At 42.8% G+C, this 25,157-nt stretch overlaps 1 protein-coding gene across 18 annotated transcripts in view; it reads right to left on the bottom strand.

Moving 5' to 3' along the window:
* Positions 1-25,157, bottom strand: part of SCRIB (scribble planar cell polarity protein) — a 278,513-nt gene that overhangs the window by 187,944 nt on the left and 65,412 nt on the right. For all 18 annotated transcript variants that reach the window (XM_073632382.1, XM_073632388.1, XM_073632384.1 and 15 more), the window contains exons 2-5: positions 13,757-13,874; positions 10,302-10,380; positions 742-831; positions 497-553 (exon numbers count right to left, since the gene is read on the bottom strand). In XM_073632382.1, the coding sequence (XP_073488483.1) occupies positions 497-553; positions 742-831; positions 10,302-10,380; positions 13,757-13,874 (344 nt within the window). The remainder of the gene's footprint in view (positions 1-496; positions 554-741; positions 832-10,301; positions 10,381-13,756; positions 13,875-25,157) is intronic.

The raw sequence follows: 25,157 nt of genomic DNA, 5'->3' as shown, positions 1-25,157 counted from the left end.
AAAAGTCAGTCAGAAGTCCGTCAAAAGTCCGTCGAAAGTCCGCTGGAAAGTTTGTCGGACCAGTCCGGTCGAAAAGTCCGCCCGTGTGTACATGGCTTTAGAGAAATACAAGTGCTGCCTGGAACCACCAATCTCAGGCGTTATACTCAAAAGACTGAGCATATTTGTAGAGCCGTGCTATGAGAGTGAACTGAATCAATGGAGGAGACTGAGGTTGTCCCAGGCACGGAACTCTGTCAATATCTTCCAGACGAATAAAGATTTTAATTTTTTTCGGATTGCAGCCGGTCCTTCTCTTTGGATTTTGTGCAGTCTGTAGGGTAGAGGACAATCCCCCTGGCTGGCATTCAGCTCCCGATCTTCCACGAAGGTGACCTGAATTAAAGCCTGGGAGCAGCATTCCCTGCTTACCCATGAGGGTTGGAGCAGAGCAGGGGTCTGTTTATCATAAACGGATTGTAGGAAACAAAAGATTTAGCTTGCTTAATATACTTACGATGGCACAGACTTCAGCAGGTTTTCCCGTAATTCCAATGTGACCAAATTTGCTAAACTGATAAAAAAAATAAAATAAAAAATAGTAAACAGATGAACCATGGAAAACATTCTGACAGAGCTTGACATCTGTGAGCTGGATTTTATGTATTTATTCTATCGGTGTAAAACACTAGTGTCTTATGCATTAAAAATAAATTCTGATTGGCTGCTGTGTTATACTAATTGGCAGGAAATGACACTCACTTGCCAATGTCATTGGGCAGCGCCTGTAAGGAAACATCATTGAGCGCCAGGTGAGCGAGGCTGCGGAGCTGTGTAAATCCATCCGGTAGTCTGCAGAATAAAAAGGAGGACACAGAAATGAATACAACAATCTGGTCGAGAAACAAACACTAATAAAGAGCTTCTGTAAAGTGGACCTGTCATCAGATATAAGACTACCTGTCAAATGCAGCATGCTTAGCAATGTGCCCATATAAAACACTTCCATACATTACCAGTCACAGAGATCATAGCACCCCCCCCCCCCCCCCCGACAATGCCTTCACCTGCTTTTCTCTCCAGAAGAATGGAGCCACCTTTGTTCTGGCATCATTCAGGGTCACCATGGACTTGTGGGACTGAGATTCCATCTCAGTGTTAACATAATCACACACGGCAGCACAGTAGCCAAGTGGTTAGCACTTCCACCTGGCAGCACTAGGGGGTCTTCGGTTTGAATCCCAACCGCGGCACTAACTTGCCTGGAGTTTGCATGTGCTCCCTGTGCCTGCGTGGGTTTCCTCTAGAGCTGCACAATTAATCGTTAAAAAATCGTGATCTCGATTCAACCCCCTTGAGGATCACTATTGCAGAGTTTGCCGATTCTGTCATATAACAAGTGGAGAGACTTATCTGCTCACTCAGCTGTCAAAAGAAAACATCTGGGCAGTCTGCCAAGTTTTTAACATGAAACATTGTAACTAACTCTTCCTTCTTAGATCAAAGGGATAAACTTCTGTGTATAAAGAAAAAATCCAGGCAGTCTGCCAAGTTTTTAAAAAAGTGTAAATGCAGGAAGTTTAACCACTTAAAAGTCTAAATCTTTTTCTGACACTTGTTTAAGTTAAAATAAATATTTTTTGCTACAAAATTACTTGGAACCCCCAAACATTATATATATTTTAGCAGAGACCCTAAGGACTAAAATGGCAATTGCTGCAATATTTTATGTCGCACTGTATTTTCCCAGCGGTCTTTCAAACGCAATTTTTTGGGAAAAAATACACTTCAATGAATAAAAAAAAAAAAAAAAGAATGAAACAGTAAAGTTAGCCCAATTTTTTTTTTGTTGTGAAAGATGATGTTACGCTGCGAGAATCATGAGAGAATTGTGATCTCTCTTCTAAGCCAAAAAATCGTGATTCTCAGTTTAGCCAGATTCGTGCAGCTCTAGTTTCCTCCCACACCTCAAAGTCATGCTGGCAGGATTGTTGGCTCAATATGTATTAATGTGAGTTAGGGACCTTAGATTGTAAGCTCTCGAGGACAGGGACTGATGTGAACGTACAATATATGTGTAAAGCGCTGCGTAACTTGACGGCGCTATAAAAGTACCTATAAAAAAAAATAAAGTCTTGGTGCCTGTGCAGTTCTTGGCTGTGTTCACTAATGTCTGGCACAGATCAGCCTCTACTGCAGCACCTCACCTTGTGACTGGCTACAAAATGACAATGTTACAGTCTGATCACTGGAGGGAGAGGAGACTGAGGAAATGCTACTCCCTGTCTGTAGCAGACTGATGACATCATTGCAGCTCAAGCAAAGTCACTGGACTGGAGGTCACGGACAGCTTTTGAATGATAAAAGGTGGAACTTTTCTGACAATGGATACTGTTGCTGCATAATGTGACACGTCAGGAATTCAATTAAGCAGACTAAAATGTTTAAAAGGCCCGCGTTCTTTTTTTGCAGAGATTGCCCAGCCATTAGTAAATAAGTGGCATGGAGTCTGAATAGAAGCTGGGAAGCTTTGCACTAGAGCGCCTATATCCCCCTCGGCAGTTCTTATATCACACCTAATCCTGATCCATCCCATATTTCCTCAGCGAATGTGAAGTGAATTCCGGCTATGCCTCACCTACAAATTCTTATGAACTCATAGGTTTCTAGTGTTCTTCTACCTCATTATTATACAGGATTTATATGGCGCCAACAGTTTGCGCAGCGCTTTACAACATGAGGGCAGACAGTACAGTTACAATACAAATCAATACAGGAGGGATCAGAGGGCCCTGCTCATTAGAGCTTACAATCTAGAAGGGAGGGTCAGTAGGACGTAACCTACGAAACGTACGTTGGCGGCACCTGGTCACGCTATCTCACGCCAATTCCGGTAACTCTGGTTGCTGTACATGGCCGGTGGAACGCACACCCCATCCACGGAGGTGGAAGCGAGGTGATTCAGACAAGCCAGCAGCCCCAGTGCCGGGTTGGCACTTTTTAATGTAAGGAGCCATTTGGCTATTGTTTTTTTATGCTTTTTATATAACAAATCAGTATTATTATTATTATACAGGATTTATATAGCGCCGACAGTTTACGCAGCGCTTTACAACATTAGGGCAGACAGTACAAGTACAATACAATTCAATTCAATACAGGAGGAATCAGAGGGCCCTGCTCGTTAGAGCTTACAATCTAGGAGGGAGGGTCAAGTTATACAAAGGGTAATAGGCTTCTCTGAAGAGGAAAGTTTTCAGGGATCGCCTAAAAGTGGATAAAGTTGGAGACAGTCTGACAGATTGGAGTAGGGAATTCCAGAGGATGGACGAGGCTCGGAAGAAGTCCTGGAGGCGGATATGGGAGGAGGTGATGAGGGAGCTAGAGAGCAGGAGATCTTGGGAGGAATGGAGAGGGCGATTAGGTTGGTATTTTGAGACTAGGTTAGTGATGTAGCTGGGGGCAGAGTTGTGGATGGCTTTGTAACTTATTGTTAGTATTTTTAATTTAATTCGTTGGGCGAGTGGCAGCCAATTGAGGGATTGGCAGAGAGGGGTAGCAGACACTGAGCGGTTTGTAAGGTGGATGAGTCTGGCAGCAGCATTCATGATGGACTGAAGGAGGGAGGAGTCTATTTAAAGGTAAGCCAATGAGGAGTGAGTTGCAGTAGTCAAGGCGAGAGATAACCAGGGAGTGAATCAGGAGTATTACACTATGTATGCTTTCCATTCCTTTTCTATATCCTGCCTTTACCTACGAGGAAGAGGTACCATACTACTCCTGTCATATCAATATGCGAGCAGGCATTATCCTGTCAAAACGATATCGGACTTTCTTTTTGATTAAAGAAGTCAGATACATCTGGTAAGCAGATCACTTATCTTTTGCACTTTGGGTATCGTTTTTTTTTTTTGAAGATGTCTTGGTGAAGGATTAAACCTTATCAATATCATACAGCAAGAAACTTCTGTCACTGGATTTTCAAGATTCTTTATATTTTGTTGGGACTATTTTGATAAATCTTTTTTTTTCACCTATGTGCATTCTACTAGCACCAGATTGGTTTAATGTTTTGTTAAGCACAGGTTCATCATCAATACATTTGTGGCACATGAACAGCGACCCCTATTTTGTTATACATGTCATTAGGAGTCACTTTACTCTTTCAAGGGAGCAGCAATCAATTTACTTTATTAATTATATCTAGTATTATTTGTTTTAGGCGCGGAGATTATTTCACTAAATAATAATAACTGTTGGGATGAAATGATGGAGAAAATGAAGAAACGGTTTAGGTGTGGGTAGGGTAGGCTTCTCTGAAGAGGAGGGTTTTCAGGGATCAACTAAAAGCTAATAGAGTAGGAGATAAATCGGACATATTGGGGTAAGGAGTTCCATAGGATTGGAGAGGCTCTGGAAAAGTCCAGGAGGTGAGTGAGTATGGGAGGAGGTCATGAGGGAGCTAGAGAGCAGGAGGTCTTGAGAGGAAGGAAGAGAACGAGTAGGTTGGTATTTAGAGACTAGGTCAGTGATGTAGCTGGGGGCTAAATTGTGGATGTCTTTGTACATAGTTGTTAGTATTTTAAATTTAACTTTTTGGGTGAGTGGGAGCCAGTGGAGGGATTGACATAAGATAAGATTTATTGTCATTGTAGAAACAAATCACAATGAAATTACATTTCTACTCCACACATTATTCATACATCACAATTTTCAACCATGCATTTACCACATAGGATTTAATTATACCAAAAAATGTATAAATATATATATATATATGCATACTAGCTCATTATGCCTTTGTCTTGCAGGGTTTTTTTTTTTTTTTTCTTACGAGGGTTTACTTCCTCTTTAAGAGCTTTGTTGTGTGATTGGTAAGAAAGGGGCGTATTTTGGAGATGTTGCAGAGGTTGAGGCGGCAAGGTTTGAACAGTGATGGGGCTGTGGGGCTTAAAAGGAGAGTTCAGAGTCCAGGACTACACCTAGGACCTTGGCATGTTGGGATAGAGTCCAGGACTACACCTAGGACCTTGGCATGTTGGGATAAAGTCCAGGACTACACCTAGGACCTTGGCATGTTGGGATAGAGTCCAGGACTACACCTAGGACCTTGGCATGTTGGGATAGAGTCCAGGACTACACCTAGGACCTTGGCATGTTGGGATAGAGTCCAGGACTACACCTAGGACCTTGGCATGTTGGGATAGAGTCCAGGACTACACCTAGGACCTTGGCATGTTGGGATGGGCTGAGAGTTGTGCCATGGATTTTGACAGAGAGATCAAGGGGAGGTACACATGGTAGAGGAAAAATGATAAGTTTGGTTTTGGATAGATTGAGTCTGAGGAAGTGGTGTGACATCCAGATATTACACCTTGTATCTCTATTCCCTCAACAAAACAGGGTAAAGTCACATGTGGTCACATGTGGAAATAAGCTGTTCAGGCCTAGTTCACGCATTTCACACTAGCAACCAGCGGGTGGCAGCATTTTCCCTATTCTGAGACCGGCGGCCACAAATGTCCAAGTCTGAAGAGTTCAGGGAGTGTCCCGACACGCCACAATAGTGACCTCTCAGAGAACCACAACAAGGGGGGTGTGGACAGGAGCAAACTGCTTATATCCAAAGCAGGCGGCTTGCCTCGGGCACACTGCCCACATTGCATTGTGAGATGTGAATAGAGGGCAGCAGGGTAGACGGAGGATTATATCCTGAAATCTGAAGGGATATTTAGCAATCTTGCAGTGACTGTGCTGCTTTTTTTATTTGACAGTTTAAAGCAGCTTCTCTCAATCATGGTTCTTCTGTAGAAGCCTGGGTTTCCTCCAGAGGTTGGTAGGGGGTTCCTTGAGCTGTGGCTATTCTTATATTAATTTTTGTGCCAGCATAGTTTCAGGGACAATGCCACGTGGCTGGGCAGCTGCATGCACCAATGATCTTTTAGCGGTCTGTAAGGGCATTCATTCCATTGGCCACCAACATAAGGGGCATTTGTCCCATTGACATCCCAATGAACTGGTTTTAGCATGAGTTCCTCAAGACTTTAAAATTATTTCAATGGTTAATCTGGGGGAAAATGGTTGAGAAAAGCTGGTTTAAAAAGGGACTGCTGCTTTAAACTCCACGTGGGAGCCATTGCTGAACTTCTGAAAAGATCAGCTGTCTGATATAACAAAGTCAGAACTACTGCATACTAGTTATGGGTCAGTCAGTGACTATATCTTAAGCCAACAGACCAGCATGACAACCAGAATTTTAAAAAGATGTTCTTTATCCATCTAAAGACTGGACTGTTTTTTATCCCCTTTTTTTTTTAGAAAGACAGTGCTTTCTTGTGATGGTATTTAACCACTTTAACACCGGGAGTAATCACCCCCTTCCTGCCCAGGCCAATTTTCAGCTTTCAGCGCTATTGCATTTTGAATGACAATTGCGCGGTCACGCTACACTGTACACAAACTACATTTTTATAATTTTTTTCCCCACAAATAGAGCTGTCTTTTGGTGGTATTTGATCACCAATGTTTTTTTTTTATTTTTTGCTAAATAAAACATAACAAAAAAAAGACAGAAAAAAAAAAAAAAAGTTTCTCTTATTTTCTTTTATAAAATTTTGTAAATAAGTATGTTTTCTCCTTCACTGACGAGCACTGATGAGGTGGCACTAATATGCAGCACTGATGGGCAGTACTAATAGGTGAAACTTATGGACACTCATAGGTGGCACTGATAGGCTGCACTTATGACGCGCTGACTGGCATCTCGGTGGGCTCTAGTGGGCATCCTTGATGGGTCTGCACTGATAATCAATGCGCTGTTTATCAGCGCAGACCAGTGTTAATTTTGTCGACTAAAACATTTTAGTCAACTAAATGATTATTATTTTAGTCGACTAAAACAACTGAGATGACTAAAATACGTCTAAAACTAAAATGCCATTTAAGTCAAAAGACTAAGACTAAATTGAAATTTGACTTTAAAATTAAAGGGGTTGTAAAGGTAATTTAAAAAAAAAAAAAATAACAAACATGTTATACTTACCTTCACTGTGAAGCTCGTTTTGCACAGAGTGGCCCCGAACCTGGTCTTCTGGGGTCCCTCGGCGGCTGTTTCAGCTCCTCCCCGCAAGAACTAACCACCTTAATGCGAGCTCCCTCGCATGGTGGTTAGTTCTTGCGGGCGCACTCCCGTGATACACTGTATCACTCGGCCCCACCCCCCGGCGCGCCGCGTCATTGGATGTGATTGACAGCAGCGTGAGCCAATGGCTGCGCTGCTTTCAATCCATCCACTGTAGCCAATCAGCGGCCAGGCTGAGCGTCGAAATGGATGTCGGGAGCGAGCGGCTGACTTTCGAGGGGTCAGATAAGTAAAACGGGGGGGGGGCTGGGGGCGGCGGTATTGTCGGAAGTTTTTTCACCTTAATGCATAGAATGCATTAAGGTGAAAAAATTTTTACCTTTACAACCCCTTTAACACTGGTCTGTAGTGCATGTTCATACCTCAATACCATACTAAATAACATATTAGATTTTTCACTCCAGTAGTATATAATGAGTTTGGAAAATGTAGAGAAATGTTAACTAATGCATTACAATTTAATTACACCCATTAGATTTTAGATGACTAAAATGAGTTTTAGTCGACTAAAATGTACTGGAGATTTAGTCGACTAAATGCGACTAAAACTAAAACAATTGCAGAAGACTAAAATGGGACTAAAACTAAATCGAAATTTGCTGCCAAAATTAACACTAACGCAGAAACAACCCCCCCCCCCCCCGTCAGGAGAGCTGATAAACAGCACTTCCTGGTTACAATGTGACCAGCTGCGATCGGACACAGCTGATCACACGGTAAAGAGCCTACGTCATAGGCTCTTTACCAAGATCAGAGATGCAGTGTGTCAGAGCGACAAAACGCACTACCAATCGCCGCGCTGCGCGCCCTCGTGGAAGCACAAGCGGCTTATCCTGCTAGATGTCATATGACGCCCAGTCAGGATAATAGAGCCACCCTGTGGCCGTCATTCTGCATATGGTGGGCGGGCAGTGGTTAAAGTAGAAGTTCACCCTAGCACTAAAATATATAAATCTACAGGCATCCACAATAACCCAGTAAAGAAGAAATCACTATACATACCTTTCATGAGGCTGCTCCAGGCCGGTCCCACGCTGAGCTGTCAGCGGCGGATTCGCTGTGTAGGCGGGTGCAGAGGAGGCAGCTGACAACAGAAGCCCCATAGTAACTCTATGGGTGACGTCACTTCCCAGCCATTGTCGGCTGTGTCCTCCGAGGAGCTTCCATCGCTGGAGACTGGACCGGATGTGCTTTAAAAAGGGTATATATAACGACTTCTTGTTTACAGGGTTAGATAGGTTAGCCCTAGATTACGGATGCCTGTAGATTTACAGATTTTAGTTTTAGGGTGAACGTCTACTTTAAGTCTGGACACGTTCATTCCCTTCCTGCCCAGGCCAATTTTCAGCTTTCAGCGCTGTCACACTTTGAATGACAATTACTCAGTCATGCAACACTGTACCCAAATTAAATGTTTATAATTTTTTTTAGAGACAGAGCTTTCTTTTTGGTGGTATTTATTCACCACTGGGTTTTTCACTTTTTGCTATATAAAAGAACAAAGGCTGAAAATTTTGGAAAAAAAGAACACGTTTTTCTTTGTTTCTGTTATAAAATTTTGCAAACAAATAATTTTTCTTCATAGATTTAGGCCAACATGTATTCTGCTACATTTCTTTGGTTAAAATAACCAAAAATCAGTGTATATTAGTCTGTAGGAAAGTTACACAGTCTACAAGCTAAGGAATATCTATATATCGGAAAACTGATCAATCCTGGAGGTACCGACGTCCTCTCGTATTTCTTGAGGCCTAAAGGCCCGATTTTCTGATCGTTAGTATGCTGCTTTTGACAGCCGATTACAAATTTTTGGCAGACAAAAACTGGGATGTGCTGAGGCTTGAAAATTTTTGTCTGATGTGACCACAACGTCCGATTTTCTTTTGATTAGTACGGTTTTCTGACAAAAAAAAAAAAAAATCTGAAGAGCAAGACTAGGCATGCTCAGGAATGAAACAACACATACCAAACAATTTAACACATTTCGTCACTTCTGACGTTGAATTCTGTCCTCAGAAAAAAAAATGTAAAATTTTTCTGATGGTGAGTACCCTCTTCACTTTCGATTTGAGACTAGCATCCAACAAAAAAAAAACTGACGAAAATTCGTCCAATAATCTAACCGTGTGTACAAGGCTTTAAAATGTCAGGATAGTACAAATACCCCCCAAATGCCCCCTTTTTTGGAAAGTAGACAGTCTAACCCATTTAGTAAGAGGCATGGCAAGTTTTTTGAAGTTGTCGTTTTTTTGTAAATTTTTTGGAAGTTAAAGAAATTCTAAAATTTTTTTTTTTTTTTTTTTTGGTGTGTAAATTTTAACAAGTTATTTCTTACACACAACATGGCCATACTTACATTTACACCGCAAAACACATTCTTCTACTCCTCCTGAGTATGTGGATAGCACATCTGAAAGAATTTTTTCACAGCCTAGCTATATAGAGGGGCCCAAAATCCAAGGAGCACATTCAGGCCATCTGGGGCCATAAATTGTGCAATTCATTTTCTGACTACCTAGCACTTCTTTGGTGGCTCTGGAGGACCAGGACAGTGGAAACGCCCACAAAATTACCACATTTAGGAAAGCAAATACCTCAAGGTATCTTCGGAAAGTCATAGCGAGTCTTGTAAAAAAAGTTATGTTTTTCCAAAAGTTTTTGGAAAATTAGGAAAGAAAATTAAAATGTATTTTTTTTGTTGATGTACAAAGCCTTAAAGCAATTACTGTTTTCTTAAAACAGTTCTATTCAAAGCATGCCGTGAATGATAATTGTCACATTTGCTTGGGCTCTCAAGAGAACTGTCAAGCCATCAAATGGCTGGTGTCATAACGGATCACATGTGCAGCACCATGGCAAAAAGAGGCCAAGATGACAACTTCCTTGGCTATAAAGGATAGGAGGGTTTAGTTCCACTTTAAAATGGGAAAGAAAGAAAATAAAAAGACCCACAATTCCTACCTACCCCCTCCACACCCCGGCACTGTCTCCGGCTTTCTCCTTGGTCTAGCACAACAGCCAGTAAACCGAATCAATATAGGCTGCGCTTCACAAAAATACCAAATTCCCAGGGGGAAATGTGCAGAAAACGAGACTTAGGGCAAACACCACTTCATGAACTTTTACCTCTTCTAAATACCTGCAGTATGACATACAGACGCCAATTACACACATTTATTACCTGGAGAGGGGGTTTCCGCTGAAATCTGCAAACTCTAATGACTTGCAGAACTTGATACTTTCTGGAATTTCAGGAATGTCTGGAAGAAAGAAACAGAAAGTAAGGAAAAACATGACAAAGAAACTGGGGGGGGGTGGGGGGGGGGGGGGGGGGGGGGGGGGTGGGGGGGGGGGGGCGAGAGAGAGAGAAGAGAGAGAGAGAGAGAGAGAGAGAGAGATAGAGATAGAGAGAGAGAGAGAGATAGAGATAGAGAGAGAGAGAGAGAGAGGGGAGATGCACAGCCAGCCAGAGAGAGTGAGCAAGTAAGTGATAAAGGCTGATAAAGTGAGAGGCAGACAGAACAAGTGAGAGAGGGGTAGTGAAAGCACACAGAGACACAGCTAGAGTAGAGAGAGAAGAGACAAAGAATGTGAGCGAGAGAGGGGCAAAGACAGCCAGATAGAGAGCAAGGGAGAGACAGCCAGATAGAGAGCAAGGGAGAGACAGCCAGATAGAGAGCAAGGGAGAGACAGCCAGAGCGAGCGCGAGCCAGAGGGGCAGAGCCAGAGCGAGCCAGAGGGGCAGAGACCGCCAGAGCGAGCCAGAGGGGCAGAGACCGCCAGAGCGAGCCAGAGGGGCAGAGACCGCCAGAGCGAGCCAGAGGGGCAGAGACCGCCAGAGCGAGCCAGAGGGGCAGAGACCGCCAGAGCGAGCCAGAGGGGCAGAGACCGCCAGAGCGAGCCAGAGGGGCAGAGACCGCCCAGAGCGAGCCAGAGGGGCAGAGACCGCCAGAGCGAGCCAGAGGGGCAGAGACCGCCAGAGCGAGCCAGAGGGGCAGAGACCGCCAGAGCGAGCCAGAGGGGCAGAGACCGCCAGAGCGAGCCAGAGGGGCAGAGACCGCCAGAGCGAGCCAGAGGGGCAGCAGACCGCCAGAGCGAGCCAGAGGGGCAGAGACCGCCCAGAGCGAGCCAGAGGGGCAGAGACCGCCAGAGCGAGCCAGAGGGGCAGAGACCGCCAGAGCGAGCCAGAGGGGCAGAGACCGCCAGAGCGAGCCAGAGGGGCAGAGACCGCCAGAGCGAGCCAGAGGGGCAGAGACCGCCAGAGCGAGCCAGAGGGGCAGAGACCGCCAGAGCGAGCCAGAGGGGCAGAGACCGCCAGAGCGAGCCAGAGGGGCAGAGACCGCCAGAGCGAGCCAGAGGGGCAGAGACCGCCAGAGCGAGCCAGAGGGGCAGAGACCGCCAGAGCGAGCCAGAGGGGCAGAGACCGCCAGAGCGAGCCAGAGGGGCAGAGACCGCCAGAGCGAGCCCGAGGGGCAGAGACCGCCAGAGCGAGACCGAGGGGCAGAGACCGCCAGAGCGAGACCGAGGGGCAGAGACCGCCAGGGTGAGCAAGAGACAGAGGGGCAGAGACCGCCAGGACGAGCAAGAGACAGAGGGGCAGAGACCGCCAGGACGAGCAAGAGACAGAGGGGCAGAGACCGCCAGAGCGAGCAAGAGACAGAGGGGCAGAGACCGCCAGAGCGAGCAAGAGACAGAGGGGCAGAGACCGCCAGAGCGAGCAAGAGACAGAGGGGCAGAGACCGCCAGAGCGAGCAATGAGAGGTATAGACAGCCTGTGCATCAGGGAAGAAAGGGAATTAGAACATATCCTGCATGGACAAAGCACATATATGCTTTAAGACAAGAACACAAAACTTTCCAGTCAGGTGTCTGTACAATGTAATCATAATCAGCTCTCCCCATATGCAGCTTTATAAATGCCCCAATCTGCTTCCATATGAGAATTGCAGGTATTCCACATGCAGATTGTAATGTGACATCAGGAGAGGAGAACTGCTCATCCCTGAACAGATCGATCAAATAGAACATGTTGCAGCTCTCACCAATGGTGATGATATCGCCACCATCCTTTCCTGTGGTGCAAGGGAAAGGCTCAGCCCAGGTCACATGAATTTCCACCAATTTTGTGTACTAATCAACACCTTGGACCTCAATCTCCACCAATAGGAACGAAGAAAAATCCTCATTATAACAAGTCCCTAAAGCGACTAAAGTGGTTGTAAAAGCTAAAAAAGGTGTTTTTTTTACCATAATACATTCTCTGCCTTAAAAGGAGAAGTCCAGCCTGGGCTCGTTTGGCTGAGCTTCTCCTAAAGGGTCACAGGAGTGCAACTAGTTTTGCACTCCTGTGACCTGTTTTTAGCAGAGAGCGGTCTGAAGTCCACTGTGACGTCACAGGAATCAGTCCAGGCACCGCGTCATCCCGTCTCTGGGAGTCTGGATCCGCCAGGTGCCTGGACTGAAAGCAGTCTCATCGAACAGCTGAGAGGGCCGCTCCCCGCCCCTCCACAGCTCAGAGCTCCGGTGGGCGTGGAGGAGAAGAGCAGGAGAGCTGCCGACTGACAGGCAGCAGCTCTGCTCGGGGAGCTGAGAGAACCAAGCCATTGGTGATGTTCGATCGCTCGGTTCTCAGTGAAGAGACGCCGGGGGGACAGATGCAGCATCCACCTAGGTAAGTATGAATCTGAAAAAAAAAAAAAAAAGCCCATATTTCTCTTTTAAAGTAAAAAACCTATCAGGTGTAACTCTCCCCCCACCCCCAATATACTTACCTGAGGCCGATCCAACACTGTGCCCAAGGAGTAGTGTCTCTCTCCCTTCTCGATGGACTTCGTGAAAGCTGCTGCGGGAAGCCATTGGCTCCTACTGCTGTCAATCAAATTCAACCACGAGGGAGCGGGGAATGGGGACAAGCCGCACTGTGTATGTCAATAGACACACACAGTAAGGGCTCTATCACATGGGGCGGATCAGTGGTGATCCGCCCCGTGAACATTCGCTTGCTCAGCGGGGATCGCTCCGCCGATCCCCGCTGAGCAGGAAGATGACAGGTCTGTCTCTGCACACTGTGCAGCGACGGACCTGTCAGAGCGCCGCTCTCCCCTATGGGGGGATCGGGTGATGACGGACCATAGAGTCCGTCGTCACCCAATCCGATCCGAAAACGGATTGAAAAGTAGGTTTTTCCTCCGTTACACTTTTTCGGATCGGAGCGGGTCAGATGTCAGCGGACATGTCACCGCTCACATCCGACGCTCCATAGACCTCCATGGAGTGTCCATTCGGGTCCACCTAAAAAACTGACAGGCGGACCTGAACGGACAGTCCGTGTGAAAGAGGCCTTAGGCTCCAGATTGAGCCTGCACGAGTACCCCCCCCCCCCCTTCAGGCTTTCTGGGGTGGGTACTTGGACGGCAGAAGGAGCCAGAAGCACTGGTGGGGGACCCCAGAAGAAGATCGGGGCTGCTCTGTGCAAAACCTCTTTACAGAGGAAGTAAGAGTAACAGGTTTGTTATTTTAAGAAGAAAAAAAAGATCCTTTACAATAACTTTTAAAAGGGAGGGAACGTCTAAGTACTGCAATGTGTTTTTTTTGGACAGAGAGCTTGATTATAGAGAAGGCCGGGCGCAGGCTTACCATTGCGGGAGATATCGAACTCCACCAGCTGCATGAAGTTGGCCACCTCAGGCGGAAGACGCTGGATCTCATTGTCACCCAGGCCCAATTTCCGAAGATTCAGCAGGCGGAAGAAAGGCTGGAAAAAGACACAAAAACATCCGATGAATAGATGAATATGATATATACAAATATACAGACATCAAGCTCTATACAAGACTAAAACAGGCCTGCAAACAAGGAGCTCATGCGGGATATCTGAAGGAAAACTGCACCAGATTCTGTAGCACATTATTATAATTATTATAGCTCTGCTATCCACTAATCAGACATCATTTATGACCACCCGCCTAATACTGAGAAGGACCCCCTCCTACGCCTAAACCATACTAACCCATCCGGGCACGGACTCCACTAGACCTCGGAAAGGAATGCCAACCAATGAGAATGGTAAAACAGGACAAATAGAGAAGGTGAATCTCCCCAATGGAGGCACAGGCAGCAATAAAAACTGACAGGGGTTCTAATCCCTCGCCACTCAAGGCAAAACTTTTTTCTTTCTAGTTTTGGATAAACACCCAGTTTAAGTAAGTTTGAGAGGTGGGACCTCCGTGGATCGGACTTGTTTTTCCAGCACATCCCACAGATGTTTGATTGAGATCTGGAGGCCAAGTCAACACCTCGAACGTGTCGTTTTGTTCCTCAAACCATTCTTGAACCATTTTTTGCAGCGTGGCAGGGTGCTTCATCCTGCTGAAAGAGGCCACTGCCATCAGGGAATACCGTTCCCATGAAGGGGTTTATACTTGGTCATCAACAATATTTCAGTGGGTGGTATGTATAAAGCAACAATCCACATGAATGGGAGGACCCAAGGTTTCCCCAGCAGAACATTGCCCAAAGCATCACACTGCCTCTGCCAACTTGTCTTCTTCCCATACTGCATTCTGGTGCCACCTCTTCCCCAGGTAAGCGATGCGCACCGCGCACCCGGCCATCCACATGATGGAAAAGAAAATCTCAACTGTGGAGACGGGTCAGCTATGGGTACTCTGACCGGTCTGAGCTATGAGTAAGCACTTAGTTTCGAGTGTGAAACGCGTCAGCTGATCCTGTACATCCTGCATGATTGTCTTGTACTTTTGATGGTCCTATCTCTACAATAAAGACAAGTTTTCTACTTTATCCAGATCTTTCTACCAAATACGTCGGTCTGCGGTTGCACCGCCCCCCCCCCCACCCCCCATACACATCAAACTGTGATGCCCATTACTTCTGCTTTCAACGCACCAACTTCAGGGGCAACATGCCTAACGTGCCCCACTGACTTTCAGATGCCATTGTAACAAGATATTCAACGTTTTTCATTTTACCTGTCAGTGGTCATAATGTTATGGCTGATCAGTGTATCCAACAGTGCTGGACAGAGCAATCTCTGCATCAGAGGAGCTTACACTCTAATGTCCCCCCTACAATCAGACATATTATGTAAACTCCTCGGGTACAGAGACTGATGTGACTGGTTCTCTGTACAGCACTGCGGTATATGTCAGAGCTATATAAATGTATAATAATAACAGTGTGTGACTGGGGGGGGGGGTGGTACATTAGAGTGTAAGCTCCTCAGGGACTGATGTGATTGGCTCATTGTTCTCTGTACCAGAGGAGCTTACACTCTAATGTCTGGAGTTTATGGCTTTCTTTAGGTTGGTATATTTCGTTTTCTATGTTTTTGCTATGCTGATGTAAGCTATTTTTCGTTTATAAATATGTTTTTATTATGTTTGCAAGATTTTTAATAAAAAAAAAATGTACACTCTAATGCCGCCCCCCCCCCCCCCCAGTCACACACTATAGTTATTGTACATCTCTATAGCTCTGACATAAACCATAGTGCTGTACAGAGAACACTGAGCCAGTCACATCAGTCTCTGTACCAGAGGAGCTTAGACTGTAATGTCCGTCCCCCCCCACAGCCACACCCTATAATTATTATTATTAATATTACACATTTATATAGCTCTGACATATACCGCAGTGCTGTACAGAGAACACTGAGCCAGTCACATCAGTCTCTGCACCAGAGGAGCTTAAACTCACATTCCCGCTTTACCCTCACTCATTATACATTAGAAACATGTGCTGCTTTATGATGGGAATAGTTTAGGCCGGTCGGTTCTAGGCCTGTAAATGATTCATAAAGTCCTGGAATTCATTACTGGCTAATCAGACAATAGCAGGACATGTAATATTTGGTTGAGGAAGCCATATCACCGGAACTAATCATAAGAGTAGACAGAGTATAGGGTGAATGTGAAGTGCGGGGAGTATAGGAGGCAGAACAGGAGTAGATTATTGAGCACTGGGAACGTCCAACAACTCTTTTGTCTCAGGACGCAGTATTGGCTGCTCAGGCTTGTAGCCGCCATTCCTTAGTGCTGACAATTAGGCACACAGAGCCCTCAGCACAGAGTATGCACCAACCTACATGACTAGGAGTGTGCACAGGGCTTCCCGTTTGTGCAGTAGTGAGAGTAGTAGTAGCAGAAGTAGTAGAGAGAGTAGTGACAGGTCTTCTTTTAGAGAACAATTAAAGTGGAGTTCCACCCACTTTTACAACTCTTTAGCATCCCTCACTAAACTGTGCACTGTAAACGAATTGGATATTTAAAAAAAAAAATAAATAAATTCTCAGCACCTACTGTATATCTGCTGTATTCATTTTTCACTTCCTCCTCCCTGGCCTCGGCCCATCGCATCATTTCCTGTTTGCAATGCCTTCTGGGAAGGGGCAGCAACTTCCTCTGACACTGCCATTGCTATGGAAACCTGACCTGAAACCTATTACACTGCTTGTGCTGCACTGAGCATGTGCGAGATCTGCAAGGATGAGATCCAGGAAGAAATACAGTCTGGCTTCAGATGCCCACACTTAAGATGGCCACAGCCTGCTGTAAGTTTATAAAATAACAACAAACTACTGCTATAAACTAACAAAACAGACCTTAGTTTACAGACTAACTTTACTAGAATACATTAAAGCGGATCTTCACCCATTTTTGAATCAGCATCTCGGTGGCTTCTAAAAGCAACACCGAGTGCCATATGGAGCTTTTTTTTTTTTTACTTACCTTACGTTATCTGTGTTTCTTTTCTTCTGTCCCTGCGGCTGTGGGCGTGGACTTTGCGGGTATTGTCGTCATATCCTTCGTTACCCGCAATGTCTCCTGGGATCTCATTGTCTTTCATCCCAGGAGACATTGCGGATAACCTCCGCCAAATCTCGTGAGACTTGCCATCACAACGGGGCGGGACTTCCTACGATGACGCCGGTTGTGATGGCAACCTGAGCTCTTGGCGGCGCTACGTTTTGTCTTCACTGCGCATGCGCGAGATCGGGGCTAGAACGGGCGGTGCATGCTGGTCGAGCGGCATCACCGTATCCCGGAAGAGGATGCCTGTGGGATTCACATGCCCACAGGCAAGATGAAAACCAACTACAGGAAGTTTTAAAAGTTATCTTTACTAAAGGAAAGTGAGAGCAGAAAGCTGCAGAAACGGAAAAAGTAAGTTAAAGATTTAAATGGATTAAACAGTGTCAGTGGTAGAAAAAAAAAAATTATGTGTAGACAGTGAAACACCGCTTTAAGCTTGTGTATTACAGTTGTATTTTTATTTAAAAAGTATAATTTCGGCCGGAACACCACTTTAAGGATCTGTTATACCCCTGGTATCTCCCATGTGTACAGCAGATACAAATCACGCATAGACGTTCCAAGGTGCGCATTGCAGCCAGCTCAGTGTCCCGACACACAAACTCTAAACCACAAAGCGCTCGGGTCTGAGCACCTTCAGTTTCGATCCCTGCAAAGAAAGTTGGTGGACCCCTGGAAAGTATGATCGATTTAAAAATTCGTATCACCACAGAGCGGTACTGTGGATACGACACATTGATAATTAATGCCACGTCCCGATATTAGAAATTATTGAAAGAAACACAGCTGCTTTTACTCTGTGCGGCGCTATCATCCGAGGAGGGAGCTTCAGGAACCACCAATGTCCAAGATACCCATCAGGGACCATTTATTACTTTCTGGATTATTGGCTTTCATATAGTGGGAGGCCTTCCCAAATTGATTTAGCCTATTCCTGGTTGTTTTTTTTTTTTTTTATGGATGCGATCGTTATCAGCTACCACTAATTATCCGAAGGGTACCTGCTACAAATTGGTTCTATTAGACTACTTCAAGAAGTGACTTGAAGATCTGTTTCTCTTTATTAGGGTCAAGGACTTTTTTTTCCCCCACTCAGTTTATTCTATTCTCTTCTCCTTTTTGAAAAATAATACGCCAAAAGCTCCTGAGGAGGCGTTATTGAACGCGCAACATGTAGAGCCAGCTGAGCGGAGTTCTATATGATACATTGTCTCTCCAAACTTCATATTATTGTAAAAAGTGAATCGTTTGGTTTTCCGAATTTTTCAATATCTAATTTGATTATGTAGATGGTGTAATTAATATGCTCAGACGCACAATCTGTGAATATATGGAATTTTATGTATGTCTTTTAGCTTTATTTTTGTAATAAATACCAGTTTTAAAAAAAAAAAAACTTTTTTGTCCCCTTTAAAGTAAGGTGAGCCGGGGCCTTCGCTGCTGTGGTCAAGGTCCTCCTCTTCCCTGCACCAATCAGGAGGAGTTTAGTAGCTGGCAGTTGACAGGGAAAGACGCCAAACTTCAAGTGAGGAAGATGGTAGGGTTCCACCGATTATTGGTGCGGCCGATATTCACATTTTTAGAAGCATCGGTCACAAAAAACTGACCGATATTATCGATATTGCTTCAAGGTGTTTTACCGGGGTGATTCTGGCAGCTGCAGGGCATCACCCCGGTACCGTTCTTTAGAGCGGACGGTCGGCTTTATTGTAATAACAACCAATGCAGCTCAGCAGCCGCTCTGCTGTTATTGCAAGCACCCCCTCCCCCCCCCCCACCCGCACTTACCTGGGCTCTGCCGTCCCACCAGGAGCCCCGAGTAAGCAGCCGGCATGCCCGTTGGCTGACCAAAGACCCGAACAAAGCCGATCCTTCATTCAGGTCTCGGATCTAGTAATCCGGAATCAATATCATGACATCACTTCCTGGATTACTGGCATCTTAAAGGAGCCAGTTTTAAAAAATCTTGATGTTTTGAATACTTTGAAGTGCAGAGGAGGGGTTTGGGGTCTTATAGACCCCCCGATCCCTCCATGAAGAGTACCTGTCACGGACTATTACAAGAGATGTTTATATACCTTGAGAAAGCAAAAACAGTGATAAAAAAAAAAAAGTAAAAATAAGTGTAATTTTTTTTTTTTAACATCAAAAATATCAGCTATCGGCAGGAGAGGTGACCGAAATATCGGTATAGAAAAAAACAATAAATCGGTCGATCCCTAGAAGATGGGCCAAGGGGGCCAGGACTGTTACTGTGGGCACATTCTCACTAAGACACCTGCCCACCAATAACCCAACAATAAAAAAAAAAAAAAAAAAAGGAGAATCCTCAAGAAGTATGACACAGCAAAAACATACAAAATCTAACAAACAAGCAGCACGAGATTCGTCCTCCACAATAGACAGAGCTCTGAGAATCTCACACAGGAAGTCAGCTGTGAGTAATAATCTCTCCCACTAATAACACCAACTCTGATAAACTTCTGAAAAGTAAGCAAAAAGGTTCACCTACAGCAAAAAACCTTGTAATGTATGGTGCGACTTTATTATTTTTTTTAACCACTTGCTGCCCACTAACATTACATTTACTGCTAGCAGGCGGCACAGCCAGGCACGGCAAGGTACGGGTACATTACGTTGTACTGTCTGGTTTTCAGGTGCGCGTGTGCACGCCCTATACTGAACTGTGCTGTGACGATCTATTCCACAGAATAAGAGGACACCCTCCCCCCCCGAAGCACGCAAAAGGTGACCGACAACCTCACCTGTGAATGTTTCCCTATGAGACTGTGTAGAGGGGAGGTATCCATTCCCTCCATTCAGGTCTCAGATTACACTCAGCTCCCTCTCTATGGTGTGCAATGTAAAATGTGTGCTTTAGAAGACTGTGGAGGAGAGAGGGCTGCAGGTAAAACTTACATAGGAGGATTTGTTTTATCACTGTGTATTAGCTGAGGATATTCACTTCACTGGGAACACGTAAGCTCCTGGTTCACACCTGTGCGGTTTTTTGTGCTTTTTGCAGAAACGCACTACAGGCCATTTAATATGGTTTCCTATGGGACACCTTCACAGCTGTGATATTTTTCACGAAAGCGTCATGGCCTTTTTAAAGAAAAAACAGTGCGTTTTTGGTGCATCAATATAGAAGCCGCAGAGAAGCACGTAGGTCATTTTTACTGCAATTTTGATTTTTTTTAATCTGTCCGACAACAAAGTTATTAGAGGGGATATATACTGTATATACTATTAGAGGGGATATATACTGTATATACTATTAGAGGGGAGATATACTGTATATACTATTAGAGGGGAGATATACTGTATATACTATTAGAGGGGATATATACTGTATATACTATTAGAGGGGATATATACTGTATATACTATTAGAGGGGATATATACTGTATATACTATTAGAGGGGATATATACTGTATATACTATTAGAGGGGATATATACTGTATATACTATTAGAGGGGATATATGCTGTATATACTATTAGAGGGGATGTATGCTGTATATACTATTAGAGGGGATATATGCTGTATATACTATTAGAGGGGATATATACTGTATATACTATTAGAGGGGATATATACTGTATATACTATTAGAGGGGATATATACTGTATATACTATTAGAGGGGATATATACTGTATATACTATTAGAGGGGATATATACTGTATATACTATTAGAGGAGATATATACAGTATATACTATTAGAGGGGATATATACTGTATATACTATTAGAGGGGATATATACTGTATATACTATTAGAGGGGATATATACTATATATACTATTAGAGGGGTTATATACTGTATATACTATTAGAGGGGAGATATACTGTATATACTATTAGAGGAGATATATACAGTATATACTATTAGAGGGGAGATATACTGTATATACTATTAGAGGGGATATATACTGTATATACTATTAGAGGGGATATATACTGTATATACTATTAGAGGGGATATATACTGTATATACTATTAGAGGGGATATATACTGTATATACTATTAGAGGGGATATATACTGTATATACTATTAGAGGGGTTATATACTGTATATACTATTAGAGGGGAGATATACTGTATATACTATTAGAGGAGATATATACAGTATATACTATTAGAGGGGAGATATACTGTATATACTATTAGAGGGGAGATATACTGTATATACTATTAGAGGGGATATATACTGTATATACTATTAGAGGGGATATATACTGTATATACTATTAGAGGGGATATATACTGTATATACTATTAGAGGGGATATATACTGTATATACTATTAGAGGGGTTATATACTGTATATACTATTAGAGGGGAGATATACTGTATATACTATTAGAGGAGATATATACAGTATATACTATTAGAGGGGATATATACAGTATATACTATTAGAGGGGAGATATACTGTATATACTATTAGAGGGGAGATATACTGTATATACTATTAGAGGGGTTATATACTGTATATACTATTAGAGGGGTTATATACTGTATATACTATTAGAGGGGAGATATACTGTATATACTATTAGAGGGGAGATATACTGTATATACTATTAGAGGGGATATATACTGTATATACTATTAGAGGGGATATATACTGTATATACTATTAGAGGGGATATATACTGTATATACTATTAGAGGGGTTATATACTGTATATACTATTAGAGGGGATATATACTGTATATACTATTAGAGGGGATATATACTGTATATACTATTAGAGGGGATATATACTGTATATACTATTAGAGGGGATATATACTGTATATACTATTAGAGGGGATATATACTGTATATACTATTAGAGGGGTTATATACTGTATATACTATTAGAGGGGATATATACAGTATATACTATTAGAGGGGAGATATACTGTATATACTATTAGAGGGGAGATATATACAGTATATACTATTAGAGGGGTTATATACTGTATATACTATTAGAGGGGTTATATACTGTATATACTATTAGAGGGGATATATACTGTATATACTATTAGAGGGGAGATATACTGTATATACTATTAGAGGAGATATATACATTATATACTATTAGAGGGGAGATATACTGTATATACTATTAGAGGGGAGATATACTGTATATACTATTAGAGGAGATATATACAGTATATACTATTAGAGGGGTTATATACTGTATATACTATTAGAGGGGTTATATACTGTATATACTATTAGAGGGGATATATACTGTATATACTATTAGAGGGGATATATACTGTATATACTATTAGAGGGGATATATACTGTATATACTATTAGAGGGGATATATACTGTATATACTATTAGAGGGGATATATACTGTATATACTATTAGAGGGGATATATACTGTATATACTATTAGAGGGGATATATACTGTATATACTATTAGAGGGGATATATACTGTATATACTATTAGAGGGGATATATACTGTATATACTATTAGAGGGGATATATACTGTATATACTATTAGAGGGGATATATACTGTATATACTATTAGAGGGGATATATACTGTATATACTATTAGAGGAGATATATGCTGTATATACTATTAGAGGAGATATATACTGTATATACTATTAGAGGAGGTATATATACTGTATATACTATTAGAGGGGATATATACTGTATATACTATTAGAGGAGATATATACTGTATATACTATTAGAGGAGGTATATATACTGTATATATTATTAGAGGGGATATATACTGTATATACTATTAGAGGGGATATATACTGTATATACTATTAGAGGGGATATATACTGTATATACTATTAGAGGGGATATATACTGTATATACTATTAGAGGAGATATATACTGTATATACTATTAGAGGAGGTATATATACTGTATATACTATTAGAGGGGATATATACTGTATATACTATTAGAGGAGGTATATATACTGTATATACTATTAGAGGAGGTATATACTGTATATACTATTAGAGGAGATATATACTGTATATACTATTAAAAGGGTGAATCTGGTAAATATCATCAGACTCAGAGATCCTTTTTTATATATTAATAAAAACAAAAAATCGTCTGAACATTCTCGTCTGAAAATTGATCGGTGTGGCCGGCATAAAGCTCAGTACACACCTAGGCAGTTTGCTTTTGATCTGTTTCTGCAGTGTTTTTTGCTGTGCGTTTTGATTTTTGCACACGTGATTTTCCTGCTATTTGCTTTTTTTTGGGCCAATTCGTTGGTCAGATTAAAAAGCACAAATGGCTGCAAAAATGCATTATATGCTTTTCTGCAGCTTCTCCTTTGAAGTATATTGAACCAAACAAGCACCGTTTTGCATTAAAAAAAAGTCCCTGACCCTTTATAATACGCAATAGCTGAAAAAAAAGCATCGATGTGAACGTGTCCCATAGGAAACCATGTCAACTGTGAACTGTAGTGCATTTCTGCAAAAAGCATAAAAAAAAAAAACAAACAAAAAAAACACATAGATGTGAATCAGGCCGTTTAGTGACATAATGGGGGGTTAAAAAAAAACTAAAAAATTACCCTTTAGTACAAAAAAAAAAAAAAAAAAAAAAGCAGATAATCACTACTGTAAGGGGTTCATTTTTTTTACTGTAGAACTGTGAATGTAATATTTACAGTAGCGATTTGCTCTTTTTGTACTATAAAGGGCTCATTTTAGTTTTATCTAACCCCATTATGTTACTGGCTGATTAATCGCTGAAAATAGTAATCGATTAACTTCATAATCGATTAGTTGTTTCAGCCCTAGTGGGAACCCAAAAAAAGCAGCGGCCAACTTTAATTCATGTGATTTAAAGAACCCCCCCCCATAACTCTCGGTATTCTAGCAAGGAGTGCAGAATTTAAACAAGTTCAGCCTTTGTTCAACGACCCAAGTTGACAAATTTACACAACGTTCCCCAATAGCTGACCAGCCAGACCGCTAAAGCAAGCCCCCCCCCCCCCCCCATGTTTCAAAAAGAGAAGTTTCCTTTCAAGCAGAAAGTGAACGGCGGCCCCCTCCCCCTGCGACATCAGCCATTGATGAGAGTCTGAATAATGTGAAATTGAAACCTTTGTTGCTGGATGAGCGGAGAGGCCCTGCAAGCTGCAGGGGGGGGGGGGGGATGGCCGATTCTGCAGGTTCCTCTGATGGTTGCAGACTATTCAGCGCTCCTTTTCCAGCTAATTAAACAGAAGCAAGAGAGAAAGTTCACAGGGTAGCCATGGAAGAATGCAATGCTGGAACTGGAAGAGGACATTTACAGGATCATTCTATCCAAACCCAATAAAGGATGGGTGGAATCTGATGTACTCCAATCAAATTCTAGTTATTAAAACTGTAGAACGTCATTAGCGAGATACTTCGCTGACTAAGTAAAAAAAACTTAGAAAGAACAAAAATCTCTGAATGTAAATTCCTCTGCAGAGATGATAAAAGTTACAAAGTTACTGTTCCAGTCACCAGCCAAAAAAAAAAAATACTAAAGTGCTGATTAGAAGGCAGAACATCCAAAGGATCTGAAATAAGGAAACAGAATCTCTTCACAACCACCAATTACTCCAAAAACTCGCTTTCCGAAAGAAAGAAAGAAAGAAAGAAAGAAAGAAAGAAAGAAAGAAAGAAAGAGAGAGAGAGAGAGAGAGAGAAAGAGGGAGAGAGAGAGAGAGAGAGAGAGAGAGAGAGAGAGAGAGAGAGAGAGAGAGAGAGAGAGAGAGAGACAGAGACAGAGACAGAGACAGAGACAGAGACAGAGACAGAGACAGAGAGAGAGAGAGAGAGAGAGAGAAAGAGAAAGAGGGAGAGAAAGAGGGAGAGAGAGAGAGAAAGAGAAAGAGGGAGAGGGAGAGAGAGAGAGAAAGAGAGAGAGAGAGAGAGAAAGAGAGACAGAGAGAGACAGAGAGAGAGAGACAGAGAGACAGAGAGAGAGAGACAGAGAGAGAGAGACAGAGAGAGAGAGACAGAGAGAGAGAGACAGAGAGAGACAGAGAGAGACAGAGAGAAAGAAAGAGAGAAAGAGAGAAAGAGAGAAAGAAAGAAAGAAAGAAAGAAAGAAAGAAAGAAAGAAAGAAAGAAAGAAAGAAAGAAAGAAAGAAGAGAGAAAGAAAGAAAAGAGAGAAAGAAAGAAAAAGAAAAGAGAAAGAAAGAAAAGAGAGAAAGAAAGAAAG

The sequence above is a fragment of the Aquarana catesbeiana genome, linkage group LG05 (assembly GCF_042186555.1).
Source record: "Aquarana catesbeiana isolate 2022-GZ linkage group LG05, ASM4218655v1, whole genome shotgun sequence".
Lineage (NCBI taxonomy): Eukaryota > Metazoa > Chordata > Amphibia > Anura > Ranidae > Aquarana > Aquarana catesbeiana.
Note: the sequence above shows the minus strand (reverse complement) of the source record. Positions and strands in the feature narration are given on the sequence as shown.